Source organism: Psammomys obesus, unplaced genomic scaffold (assembly GCF_907164565.1).
Source record: "Psammomys obesus unplaced genomic scaffold, mPsaObe1.curated_primary_1811, whole genome shotgun sequence".
Classification (NCBI taxonomy): Eukaryota; Metazoa; Chordata; class Mammalia; order Rodentia; family Muridae; genus Psammomys; species Psammomys obesus.
Genome location: NW_026585504.1, coordinates 10,533,272 through 10,546,008, shown reverse-complemented (window position 1 = coordinate 10,546,008; position 12,737 = coordinate 10,533,272). Strand labels below are relative to the sequence as shown.

Genomic DNA, 12,737 nt, shown 5'->3' with positions numbered 1-12,737 from the left:
ATATATATATATATATATATATATATATATATATATATATATATATACACACACACACACTAAGGTAGTTGTTTAAAGAAGTGAACAAGATTTACCTTGTCAGACAGCAAGGCATATTACTGAAGTCGGAAAATCCAACCTAATAGTGTGGAGGGGTGGTATCTGATTGCATAAAAACTAATTTAAAAGTTTCACATAAGACTCCTTAAGCATACAGTCTCGAAGAATATGTTTGTACAGTGAAAAGCAGTTAGACCTCAAAGAATTCTTGCATATCAGCGAAACAAACATAAAGAGGGCAAACGTTGAAAGAGGGCAAACGTTCCCTCTACTGACTGAGAGATAATCATCCTTCAATAGGCTAAAGCTATGGGAAGATTATAAAGATACAGTCAGGGAAGGACAGATGGCTTGGCAGTACACGGCCTCGGCTGCTCACACGAAGGACCAGGGTTCGGTTCCCAGTACCCACAGGACGACGCACGACTGTGACTTCATTTCCAGGGGCTCCAACGCCCTCTTCTGGCCTCTACAGGCACGATGCACACACACGGCACACAGACCTTACACGCCAGCAAAAAAACCCACACACATAAAAGAGATCAGGTTGATAAAACTGAAGTTTAATTTTATTGATTCAAAGAAGCGGCGTGTGGAAAGGGTGAGGATGCGCTCAGACACTGTCGGCTACAGCTTACGTTTGTAAAGCAGCGTGGTCGCCTGTCATTATTTAAGGTATGCAGAGCCTGTGATCCAGCTTTCCGCGATACTAGGAAAGTCCTCACACAGGTGTTCGCGCACACACCATTTGTCCAGCTTCAGGGGTAAAAAGGGAAAAAAAAAAAAAAGGGGGGGGGGAGAAGCTGAATTTTCACAGCGCACGGGCCAGCAGGCGGGAGGTAAGGGACAGCGGGATCACGGAGGATGCTGGGGAGGGGGAAGAAAGGCGATGTCTGTCCCGGAAATTTCCAGCTCGCAGCGAGGTGCGAAGCGTGGCCAAGCAAGCGCCGGGCCAGGACCTTGGCGAGCTGCTCTCCAGGTGCAGAGCGGGAAAGGGGGAGGCGAGGAGGGAGGAAGCGCCCGCTCGCGAGCGCACGCCCGCCCTCGCCTCCCGCCCTCGCGCCCGCGCCCGCCCTGCCCCTGGCTGCGCACGCGCACCACGCCCTCCCGCCTGCCGGCTCGCGCGCGCGCGCGTCCGTGCCTCCTTCCGTCCGTGCGTCTCCGCGGAGGCTTTTTTTTTTTTCCCCCACCCCTGGGCACGGTCGCTCCCGCCATGGCGGAGATGGCAGAGCTCTGCGAGCTGTACGAGGAGAGCAACGAGCTGCAGATGGACGTGCTGCCCGGCGAGGGCGACGCGGAGGTAGGCCGCGGGGCGCGGGGAGCGGAGGAGGGCCCCATGGAGGAGGAGGAGGAGGAGCCGCCGGCCGCCGCCCGCGCCCCGCGCGGCCCGCTCGCCGACCCGGAGGGCGACGACTCGGACGGCTGGGAGGACGACTACGCGTTCCCGGAGGAGGAGCGCTGGAGCGGCGCGATGCACCGGGTGTCCGCCGCGCTGGAGGAGGCCAACAAGGCGTTCCTGCGGACGGCGCGGCCCGGCGACGCCCTGGACCGAGGGTTCCGGGCGCGCGGCGACAAGAGCCCCTTCGACCAGCTCGCCTTCATCGAGGAGCTGTTCTCGCTCATGGTGGTCAATCGGCTGACCGAGGAGCTCGGCTGTGACGAGATCGTCGACCGGGAGTAAAGGCCGACCGAAAGAGGAGGAAGCTACCTGAGGGGGAGAGAGTCAGCCTTCTGCTATTTGGGGGGTTCGTTCCAGATAGTTCTGTGCGTAAATAAAAAATAAAAATAAAAACGGTTGGTTTTTGTTTCTCGGAGTAGAAGACAGGACAGTGAGTGACCGTGCGTGGGGAAAGGAGGATCGAGGAAGAAGTGTTAAACCTGGGAATCGCGAGGAGAAAAGACCGAGTTGTTTCGGGTTTGGTTCAGCAGAAACCTCTGGCTCGAGACTGTGGTTGCTCGAGATGATTTTCCTTTTGTCGGAGAACTCTCTCGTGTTAAGCTTGTTAAGATGGTTTTGCAGAAGTAAATCATGACTTCCAATACAAGAATCTAATTAAAGAAGAGGGAAAACGCATCCGCAAGATAGCTTTGATTGGAACTGTGAAAGCCTAGTGGAGAAAACGCTCCAAATTCTGTTGTGTGTTTTATGCAAATCAGTTCTCAGAAGCTAAGCTTTGAAATTTAAGATCGAGTGCTCACCAACCCTAAAGGGTAAAGTAAACGCGTGTATAAATGTACACTGTTGTCATGTGTTACAAAAGCTTCTGGAATCCAGACTGCACATGTACCTTCATGCTTTATACTGTGATTTGTAATTTGGAAAAATCCATTGTGATGATTTTTAAAGTAAAGAACAAACAGGATGTCTTTTTAAAGTTTTAAATTCATGCATTAAAGTGTATGGGAAATCCCAAAGACAAACTTTCTAATACCCTTTTATATTAGGGACATTTTGCTGTTTTTTGTTGTTTTTTTTTTTATTATTATTATTTTTAACCTTGACAGATGGTAATACTATAACTGAACTTCATATTGTAAGAACTGTTTGTGAACATTATCAAGTAAGAGGAAACCCTGCCTGTATCTATAAAAGACTTATGAGCTATTATGCTGTCAAACTGAAGGTTTTAAACCATCCCAGAAGTCTACCTGGGTACCTGATACTCAGATTCTCTCTCTCTCTTTCTCCCCATCTCCTCCCTCCCTCCTCCTAATTATGCTTGTTAGTCTTTATGCACCAGCATTGGCGATAATAAACTTTCTTGTTCCGTGTGTTTTGTTTTGTCTAACTGCCTTGCATACATACTTCATGCAAAATCACTATGTCCATCACTGCGCCCATCTTAGCATTTAAACAGCCAGTGCTTGCAGCATAAAATGAGCCAGTTTGAAATACCTGACAAAGAGATGCTAAGTAAATGTAGCGATTTTCAAAAGAAATTGGGCAGCTTGTGAAAGCCTGCTCTGTCAATATGTTCCCCTGTGTTATTTGGTGCTGAGTTTCCTTGAGTGGTAATCACATCGAAGGCTGTGCCAAGAAGAAATGATATATTAGCAGGACTTCCTTGCTAATGCCACGATGGCAATAACAGGACAGCTAGTATAGTGGGATGATTTCCTTGGGTTCTTGTGGGATTGGTTGGTTGGTTTTGCATTCATCTTGTTTGGGAGGCTGGTGAGGTGGTTCAGTGGGTAAAGACATCTGCCCTATGGCTGAGCCCAGTGACTCCAGTTAGATTTCCGGAGAGAGATAAATCCCCCAGGATTGGGCCTGTTGCTACAGACTCACAACAAATTCTGGTCCCTCCTCCTCCAGAGCCCCTGTACGTAATTGTGCCCCAGTTCCATGTGGGTTTTGTTGGTGCTAAAATACATGAAAGGTGGAAGTTAACTGACAGTGGGGACTCTGTTTATGTTACCCATGTTAGACTTTTTGGTAGCACAGCTACAAACATTTCTATGAGTAACCCTCAGCCCTCCTTTTTACTCACCCAATAAATTCACTGGCTCACTAGTTGCACTTGGGATCATTTATTTGATCTGTTATTGGTGTCTATTTGGTGTCTCCCCTGGAAAAGTAATACAATGTCCATAAATTTGAATGTATTTGTGTTTGGAAGTCAAAGTATATCTTGGAAGTTAAGAGGATAAGTCAGGCCTTGGCATTTCTTTGTATCTTTTCTTAAATTTACATTTATTTGTATATATGGGAAGGGTGGATGCCACAGCAAGCAGCGGTCAAAGGATAACCTTCAGGAGTTGGTTCTCTCCTTCCACCATGTGCCTGGGGCTTAGGGCTCAAGCACAGGTCAGCAGGCTTCATGGCAAGCTCATCTGTCCACTCGGGGATCTCCAAGGCAGTCTTTCTGTATTTGTTGAGGCAGGATGTCAATATGTGCCTCTAGCTGTCCTGACCTAGATCAGACTGGCCTCGAATTCTCAGTTCTGCCTCCTGAGTCCTGGGATTAAAGGCATGTGCTACAATGGCCGCAATCTTTATTTATTTATTTATTTATTTATTTATTTAATATATACAAGTGTTCTCTATGTAAACCTGCACGCCAGAAGAGGGCATCAGATCCCAGTACCGATGGCTGTGAGCCCCCATGTGGTTGCTGGGAATTGAACTCAGGACCTCTGGGAGAGCAGCCAGTGCCCTTAACCACGGAGCCATCTCTCCAGCCCACTTGGAGTCTTATAAAGGCATTTTTATTACATTTTAAGGTGTGTGTGTTACACATGCTCACTCATGCCACAGTACCTGTGGAGCTTGGAAGACTTGTCTGAGAGTCTCTAAACAGCCTAGCTAGAGCTACTTGTTCAGGGAGCCCCAGAGATGGAGTTTTGTGAGTCTTCATCCCTGCTGGGTGGCCCCCTCCCTCATGCAGCTACCTTTGACGTCATCCGTGCACCTGTAATAACCCCTCACCCATTTTCCTGTAAGTAGGCTCAATAAACTCACTGCTCCCTGAGCAGGATTTGGGTGGAACTGGCTGGTCTGTCATTGGTGCTTTACATGGGGTGAACAGATGTTTGCTGACTTCTTCCCAGCAAATCACACAACACACCCTGCTATGGTTGGTTAAAGAAGGACAGTGGAGAGAAGAGACAGACCAGGTGATGCCTCACCGCCACATGCACATGCACCACAAAACCATTGTTTCAATACTCCTCAGTTCCCTTTAGCCTCCCCATGGAAAAGGCCATTTAGAAAACAATTAGCTAGACATGGTGGCCTACGAGTTTAATCCCAGCACTTAGGAGGCAGAGACAGGATCTCTGTGAGCTAGCCTAGTCTACATAGCAAGTTCCAGGACAGCCAGGACTACATAGAGGGACACTGTCTCAAAAACAAACAAACAAATAAGTGATTATTAGATTCTGCACATAAGGCTGTCACCGTATCTTCAGCTTTGCCTCTTAAAAACAATGACCAATTTGAGTAGCTCAATGAGGTGGCATCTCTAAACACAGTGACTCCCCGTGGTGCCATATGCAAGTAAAACCACAGCTACGGTTTACACATACAAATGCCTTGAGGTCAGACTATATGAACGGATAAATGAATGAGGCTTTACTTGTGTTGCCTCTTCTTCATTCGCCCCTCAGAGCTATTCACCCATTATACCCTAGGTATCACCTAGGCTTGGATAGACAATCAACACCCAACTAGACAGGACTCTTTAAGTTGTTTCATACTTAACAGTGTCCTTTGAGGTATTTTATACTACTAAATGAGCTGTGGTTTTGAACTTAGAGAAAAAGCAGCAAGAAGTTGTCGGCAATTATGCCTTTGCTCTCTGGAGTGCTGGGTATGTGTCTGAAGATGTCTTGGAGAAAGAAAGATGAGTAAGCAATGTTGAGCACTACGTTGCCAGCATTGTGCTAGGTGATTTACATTTATTGCCTCCCTTGTTCCTCTAAATAACCTTCCAACACAGCACTCAAATCCAAGAAGCCTGGTAGGTCACAGATGAGGAAAACTGAAGCTCAATGCTGAAGGGTAACTGTCACCAAGTGCCAATGCACCTATGAGGTCTCAGACATCTTAAGTGCTTTGTCCTTTCCAGTGAGATTGAACCACCCATGAGTTTTTGGTGAACACCAAACCCTAGAGGAAAAGTTAACTCTTAGCAGCCTCAGTTACTACATATCAGACGCAGAGCAACATTAGGCTCCAACATATGTAAATAAACTGGCATGAGGGCCTTAAACAATGGTCACCATACATATGTAGCCCATACATACATATGTAGTGTCTGAGCATCTTTCACATTTGTTGCAGTAAGGTGGATCTCTAGTGAATAATGTTTGCAGGAAAACCCAGCCAGACGGTAGCATCATAAATCCTGAAAGGAGGAAAATGACGTCCACACTCTTACATCTTAAGAGAGCTTTTTCAACTAAAAGATCCGGAAGGTAACGCTTTCTGCACAAATTTCAGCGAGCTGCTTTTGTTTGGGAGGATTCGCTGAGCCAAACTGCCTCCATCTTCAGAGTGCAGCCGTACCCATGTGCAAAAGATCAGTCAACAAGACTAGTGACATTTCCTCCCAAGAAAGAGGGCCAGGGAGGATCTCAGGGCCCTAAGCAGAGCATTCAGCCACTCCTCCCTCAGTTGAATGCAATTCTGCCCAAATTGCAAGTGACCTCAGCGAGGGGCTAGGACTTGGTTAGTTGGGAAGGACCAGATAGGTCCTCACCTACACAACCATAGCAGAATCATCACCCGCGCTGGGCGCAGACTTTTCAGTGTGACTACTTTAAGGCCATCCATGCTCCTTCCTGTCACCCTTCACCTGTGCTCGGTAAGTGAGCCTAATAAACTCACTAGTTTCCCAGGGTGAACTCTGGCGAAACTGAACCTAAGTCTGTCAGTGGGACCTAATGAGGAAGGAAAGTAAATGTCGCCCAGTCCCCACTCCCAGAGAAAATTTCCATAGCACAAAAACCCAACATTAATCCACCACCATCTCTGCTCTTCATCCTTCATCTGACCCAGTCCAATGACCACATTGGGGTTATTAACTGGCAAACAATATTAATCACCTCCTATTATCCTTGGTTCTTTATACACAGCCAATCAGGTGCAGTGAATGTCTTTGTAAGCAGTGAAAGTCTCCAGCAATATATAGAAAGGCTGTTAGGAATTCTAATTAGTGGTGTGCTTAAATCTTGGGTAAAGTTTTCCACTGTGGCTTATTAAATTCTAAGCATACTCTGACACCTTATTCTCTTTATTATCCACAGACTTCCGGGGGGTGGGGGGAAATTGATATGCTATACTGTAATCATTGGCTGTCTTACCTGTTGGTTGTCAAGGTTCATCAGTGTGAGGCTGCAGGTTGAAACAGTCAGCTTTATAATCGTTCCTGAAAACTGAAGATTGCTTTTGCCAAGAACCGTCGACAGGCACTTAACGGGAGCCTTTAAAAATAACAAAACACCACTATAAGTTACGGATGTGTAGCGCCTCCTCTCTGCTTCATTTCATCTAAACCGAATGAACTGGAATGGCTGAAAGGTCAGACCCCACCAAAGCCTTGGCTCTTCATGTGGCATGCGGATATGGAACTGCATACGTCAGAACCCACACCAACACACACTTCCTAAAACATCTTGGCACAGACCAAAGACAGCGCTGTGCTAGGGACACTGCATTCCTTCATCGAACTTGCAGAGTTTTCTGCCTTCATGAAAAACAGTGGTTTGACTAGAGAAGAGGCTAAAACTCAGTATTTTCCAACTGCCATCCTTAGCATATAGCTATCAAGTAAGTATTCCTCTGTGTTGTATTATATCACAGTACCGGATAGGAAAGAAAACGGTCGTTTGAGTCATTCACTTGAGTTTCATAAAATACCGTTAAATGAATCTCGGCTTGAGACTAGGTTAAACTTTCTAACAACTTCTGAAGCCACTTAGCACAATGTGTTTATATGAAGTGGCATTCTCAGCACTGACTATCACAAAATAAAATATTGACCAAATTTAAAGAATGCATAAGATGGTCTATATCCTGCATTAAATATCCAGCCAAAATTTAATTAGTAACATAAAAACAAATAAGCACATTTTCTCTTTAATACGCAAATTTGCTTTCACCATTAATAAATGTTTTCATAAATTATATGTGCCAGACAACTTTAATTATTTTATTTATTATTATGATTTTATAGATGGGTATGCTTATAATCCCCACACTTGGGAGGCAGAGACAGATAGGTTCCTTAGGTCCCCTGGCCAGCTAGCCTAGCCTACTTGGCAAGTCCAAGGCCAGTGAAAGACCCTGTCTCCTCAGGCAAAAAGGGGTCACAAATGAAAAAAATTAAAGAAGCCCAGGAATAAAATGACCACTTCAATACCATTTTGCCATAGTTAAAAGGACATAAAACAAGAGGCTCATGTAAATATTCACCTTTCGCTTTTTAATGGCTCCGTGGGCCCCAGGGACAACTTCACACAGGCGGCTTATTGCATCCCTAAAGACAGAAACCGTAGAGAATCTTAACATTCTACCTATAGTCTGTGCGTGATCAAGAACAGTGTTCAGAGCGTGTACAGATGTAATGGTATGTCTGACATAATGACTTTCGCTCCGACCCATGCTACAAGGCACTATACCTAATATTTCTGCAGTTCAAACCCAGGAAGACTTAGCAACACTCTAACACTGAAAAAAAAATGTCTTACAAGGAGTCCTGTGATTCGCTTTATTGATCTTTTTTGTCCTTTGGATTTTCAGATTTATTTAATTGTGCCGTTGGTTTCTAACAAGCAGGGGCAAACCATTCTTTCCTTGGAATGCGTTACAATTCTACCCAGAGCAAAATCCTCACCATGACGTTGTGAATGGAGGCCATATTATTTCACCACAAAAGACAATTAAATATGAATGAATCTGACAGGAGAGGGAGTTGATCAGGGTTGAGGAAAGCGCTGGACTTGAAAGTGGTCTCAAATGGAGCCATATTGACTCAGCTGCTGCTGCAGGCCACTGAACTGTCATGTAATTTCACGGAGCAGAAGGAAATCGATATCAAGTTCTCTCCCGTGCTTATTCCCTGACCTCACCATATACCGCACTTCCTGGGGAACATGCACTGCTATTAATAAATGAGAGTCGCTGGCTAATGGAGGTACTGAAGGAGCAGGGACTCTCCTCCCCGGAAAGGCGATGATGATGAGACTTTCTCCTCCAGGGTTGAGCGTTCATACCCGACCAGGCTTTCACTCTGTAGCACCTGCCTGTTTACAGTGCAAAGGGAAAAGATCACTGTTAAAATTAACAATCCGATCAGTACATTCATGCAATGATGTTTGACAGCTCTTGAACATAGTTTATGATAATTCAAGGAAGGGGAGGAGCCATCAGAGCAAGGACTGCAGACACACTTCTAAAAAGGCACAGTTAGGGCAGGTTGGAGCCCAGTGTTCCAGAGGACACTCTGCAGAAGTAAGCAGAACTTCCGGAGATTCCGGGCATCATTTCTATATAGCATGTTCGGGCTCAGAATCTCTGTTTCTCTCTGAGTAAATCAAACTTTTCCCCAAGGCGTTACCTTCTCCTTTTGTAAAGACTGCTGGCATTCATAACTCACCAAAGAACCACTGTTTGGCTTAGTATATTCTCTTGGGAGCCAAATTTATTGTTTTCCCAACATTCCAATCTCTGGAATTAACAGAAAAATAATACAGAAGTTTGCTCTTTCTTGTTTGGTTGTTGTTTGGTAGTTTAGTCGTTTAAATGATCATTTGAATTGATGAGATTCTTATAATTGATCCAAGTTGACCTCTAGTACTGCCAAAATGACTCACCTAGACGCCTCACTGTATTGACAGAAATCAATAGAGTATTATAAGAAATGGAAGACTGTCTACTCCCCAGGAGCCAAAGAGAGTGCCAGGTAAGTGGTTTGAAGTAACAACAGAAGACAGTGACGGATGTTGGTGCTGGTTCACAAAATAATTGCTAATTAGTGTTAGAGATTGATGCTTTTATGTAGTACCTTGCAGTTTCACAAAGGGCTTTTCCAACCACTCTGATTCTCATATACTGACAGTATCTTCCAGTGAAATTAGCTTCGTGGGTCTGACTTGAAGGGAACGGCACCTCTCAGAAGGGGAAGTGTCCTGGCAGAGTGGGCCCTGGGATCACAGACACAGGAGCAAAGACCAGAAATCATCCAGAACTGGATGAAGGGAGTTCAAGCACGTGACAGTGCCGGGGCCTGCAGAGGGGAACAGCAGCGAACAAGCTGGGAGACGGATTAACAGCTCAAAACGCTTTGTTAAGGGCCAGCGAGCAAATGCATCAGTGTTCCGTTCCAACAAAAAGCAGCCTGAGACAATATATAAACAAGAGAACACTGCTGTGCGCCAAATTTTATTTTCAGGAATAAAGGTCTGGCCAGAGCTGGCTGGTGGGCCATAGTAGCCATCCTCTGAATTAAACCACTCACAGAACAGAAAAATTTAGTCTTAAAAAAACAAAGCAGGGCATGTTAGCTTCATACCCTAGCACTCAGGGGACGAGACAGGAGGATCTTCAATTCTAGGCCAGCCTGAGCCACGTACACTGTCTCAAATAAGGAAAGAAAACAAAATGGAAAAAAATGTTCATATTCATTATGGTTTTAAATTTGAAAATTAAGCAAACTATAAGATATGTCATGCACATTTAAATTGAAAAAAAAAAACAGAAAATACAAAATCGGTTTTCATGAAAATGACAAATTCTAGTCATGTATTTACCCATTGTTAGGGAGCCACCAATTCTAAGGAGTAATTTGGTAAAGTCTGACAAATACTGATAAGGCCAAGCTTTGTGCGCTGAGTTCAATCTCTGGGGCCCGCACTGTGGAAGTAGAGAACTGACCCCATCAAGTTGCTCTCTGACCTCCATAAGTACACTATGGTATTCGTGCCTGTTGGGCTGACCTTCCTTCTCATCTCTGCATCTTCAATTGTCGATTACTGTACTGGCAGAGAGCTAGGTGCTGGCAGGATTTTGGTATTGTCATTTCTATTTGCCAATGCTTGTCCTTTCACAGCTGTCCAAAACATGAAGGTCAGGCAGCCCTCTATGCCTTAAGGCAATCAAAGAGATGGTTCTTACTGTTAATTGGTTGTAATAAAGAGCTGATGGGCCAATATCTGGGGCAGGAAGTATGAGGACAGGACTTCCAGGCAGAGAGAGGGACACAGGGAGATGCAAGTAGAAGCAAAGTCACGGGAGAGAACAGAAAAGCCAGGAACAGGAGCAGGAGGCAAAGGGCTAGCCACGTGGCTGGGATGTAGGCCGGGAAGCCAGGCCGGGAAGCCGGGTTAAGATAGAAGCTATCTTCTTCTTCTGATGTCCATCCTCTTTGCCTTTCGGGATGGGGATTGAGCATTATTACCAGAGTCCTCTCTCTTGATTAGTTTCTTTAGGTGTACAGATTTAGTAGGTCTATCCTATATTATATGTCTATATGAGTGAGTATATACCGTGTGTATCTTTCTGCTTCTGAGATAGATAGCTCGCTCAGGATAATCTTTTCCAGTTCCCACCATTTACCTGCAAATTTCATGATTTCCTTGTATTTTATTAGTTAGGAGCCTCCCACAGAGGGCCTCTGAAAGGCTCTGCCCTGCAGACTATCAAAGCAGACACTGAGACTTATGGCCAACTGTTGGGCAGAGAGCATGGAATCTTATGAAAGAAGTGGGAAATAGTAAGATCTGGAAAGGACAGGAGCTCCATAAGGAGAGCAACAGAACCAAAAAAATCTGAGCACAGGGGTCTTTCCTGAGACTCATACTCCAACCAAGTACTATGCATGGAGATAACCTAGAACCCCTGCACAGATGTAGCCCATGGCAGTTCAGTATCCAAGTGGGTTCCATAGTAATGGGAACAGGGACTGCCTCTGACATGAACTGATTGGCCTGCTCTTTGATCACCTCCTCCTGAGGGGGGAGCAGCCTTACCAGGCCACAGGAGATGACAATGTAGCCACTCCTGATATGATCTGATAGACTAAGATCAGAAGGAAGGAGAGAAGGACCTCCCCTATCAGCAGACTTGGAGAGGGGCATGTGTGGAGAAGGGGGAGGGAAGGCCGGCTTGGGAGGGGAGGCGGGAGGGGTTTATGGGGGGATACAAAGTGAATAAAGTGTAATTAATAAAATTTTTTTAAAAAAGATAGAAGCTATCTGAGACGCTATCCCAAAGAAAGGCCGAAAGCTTTAAACTACACAGGAGTCTCGTGTCTTAAACAGCTAGTGGGTCACAAAAGTCCGGTAATACATGCCCACATACACATACACAATTAATAAATGCAACTGTAAAACATTTTAAAATAACAATATAAAGTTTACCAAGAATTTGATGAGAGGGCACGGGACTGAACTAGTTGAATACTATGTAGCAGAAACACTTTAATTTTAGAGCAAAAATACTGACCTACAATCAAGTGATAGATAAAATGGAAAAGGCTAAATACAGTGATTTGGGATGTTAGGTATGTGAACTATAAAAACACCACAAGGAGGAGATCTATATAAAGCAAGTGGGAACAGGGTAGACATTCCAGTTTGCCATGCTGGTTATGTGCACCCTGACAATAAGCACCACAGGAAGCACTCATGAAGCCATGTGCCTGCATTTCCAGCCTAAGAACCCAGCGCTGGGCCACTAAGACAGAAAAAAAAAAAAAAGGTGGGAGTTCGCAGCCAGCCTCGGCTACATAGCAACATTGTTTCCAAAACACCAAACAAGCTCACAACAACACTAACTTAGGTTGTTGGTGTTTGTGCCTTATGGTTTATTCTCTTTCTTTTAAATATTTATTATTGATTTTATTTTTTATGGGTATGTGTGTGCCTGTGTGTATGTTTGCATATACACCATGTATATGCAGATGTCCACAGAAGTCAGAAGAAAGATGGCATCAGATCCCCTGGAATGGAGTTACAGGCAGTTGTGAGCCGCCATGTAGGTGCTGGGAATGGAACATAGGTCTTCTGAGGAAGCAGTAAGTGCTCTTGGGCCATCTCTCTAACGCTGGATTACCATTTCTTGTTTCTCACTCTAGTGTGTTTAGATATAAAGAATATAAATAATGTTTTACTTCTGTGTGAAATTGATTGGCAATCTTTAAAAAAAAATTTATTTTTCTGTGCTTGTTACTTGT

At 44.9% G+C, this 12,737-nt stretch overlaps 2 protein-coding genes across 2 annotated transcripts in view; one reads left to right on the top strand and one right to left on the bottom strand.

Annotated features, from left to right (window-relative positions):
- Positions 1-12,737, bottom strand: part of Shc4 (SHC adaptor protein 4) — a 92,383-nt gene that overhangs the window by 39,366 nt on the left and 40,280 nt on the right. The window contains exons 3-4 of the mRNA XM_055620222.1: positions 7,979-8,042; positions 6,868-6,987 (exon numbers count right to left, since the gene is read on the bottom strand). Of these exons, the coding sequence (XP_055476197.1) occupies positions 6,868-6,987; positions 7,979-8,042 (184 nt within the window). The remainder of the gene's footprint in view (positions 1-6,867; positions 6,988-7,978; positions 8,043-12,737) is intronic.
- On the top strand, positions 1,199-2,832 carry Eid1 (EP300 interacting inhibitor of differentiation 1). Its single transcript, XM_055620351.1, has one exon. It carries the CDS (start codon positions 1,274-1,276, stop codon positions 1,739-1,741), a length of 468 nt encoding a protein of 155 aa, XP_055476326.1. The 5' UTR covers positions 1,199-1,273; the 3' UTR covers positions 1,742-2,832.

What these genes read in the sequence shown, in the direction of transcription:
- Eid1 (XM_055620351.1), top strand. Translation starts at nt 1,274, where the DNA reads ATGGCGGAGATGGCAGAGCTCTGCGAGCTGTACGAGGAGAGCAACGAG.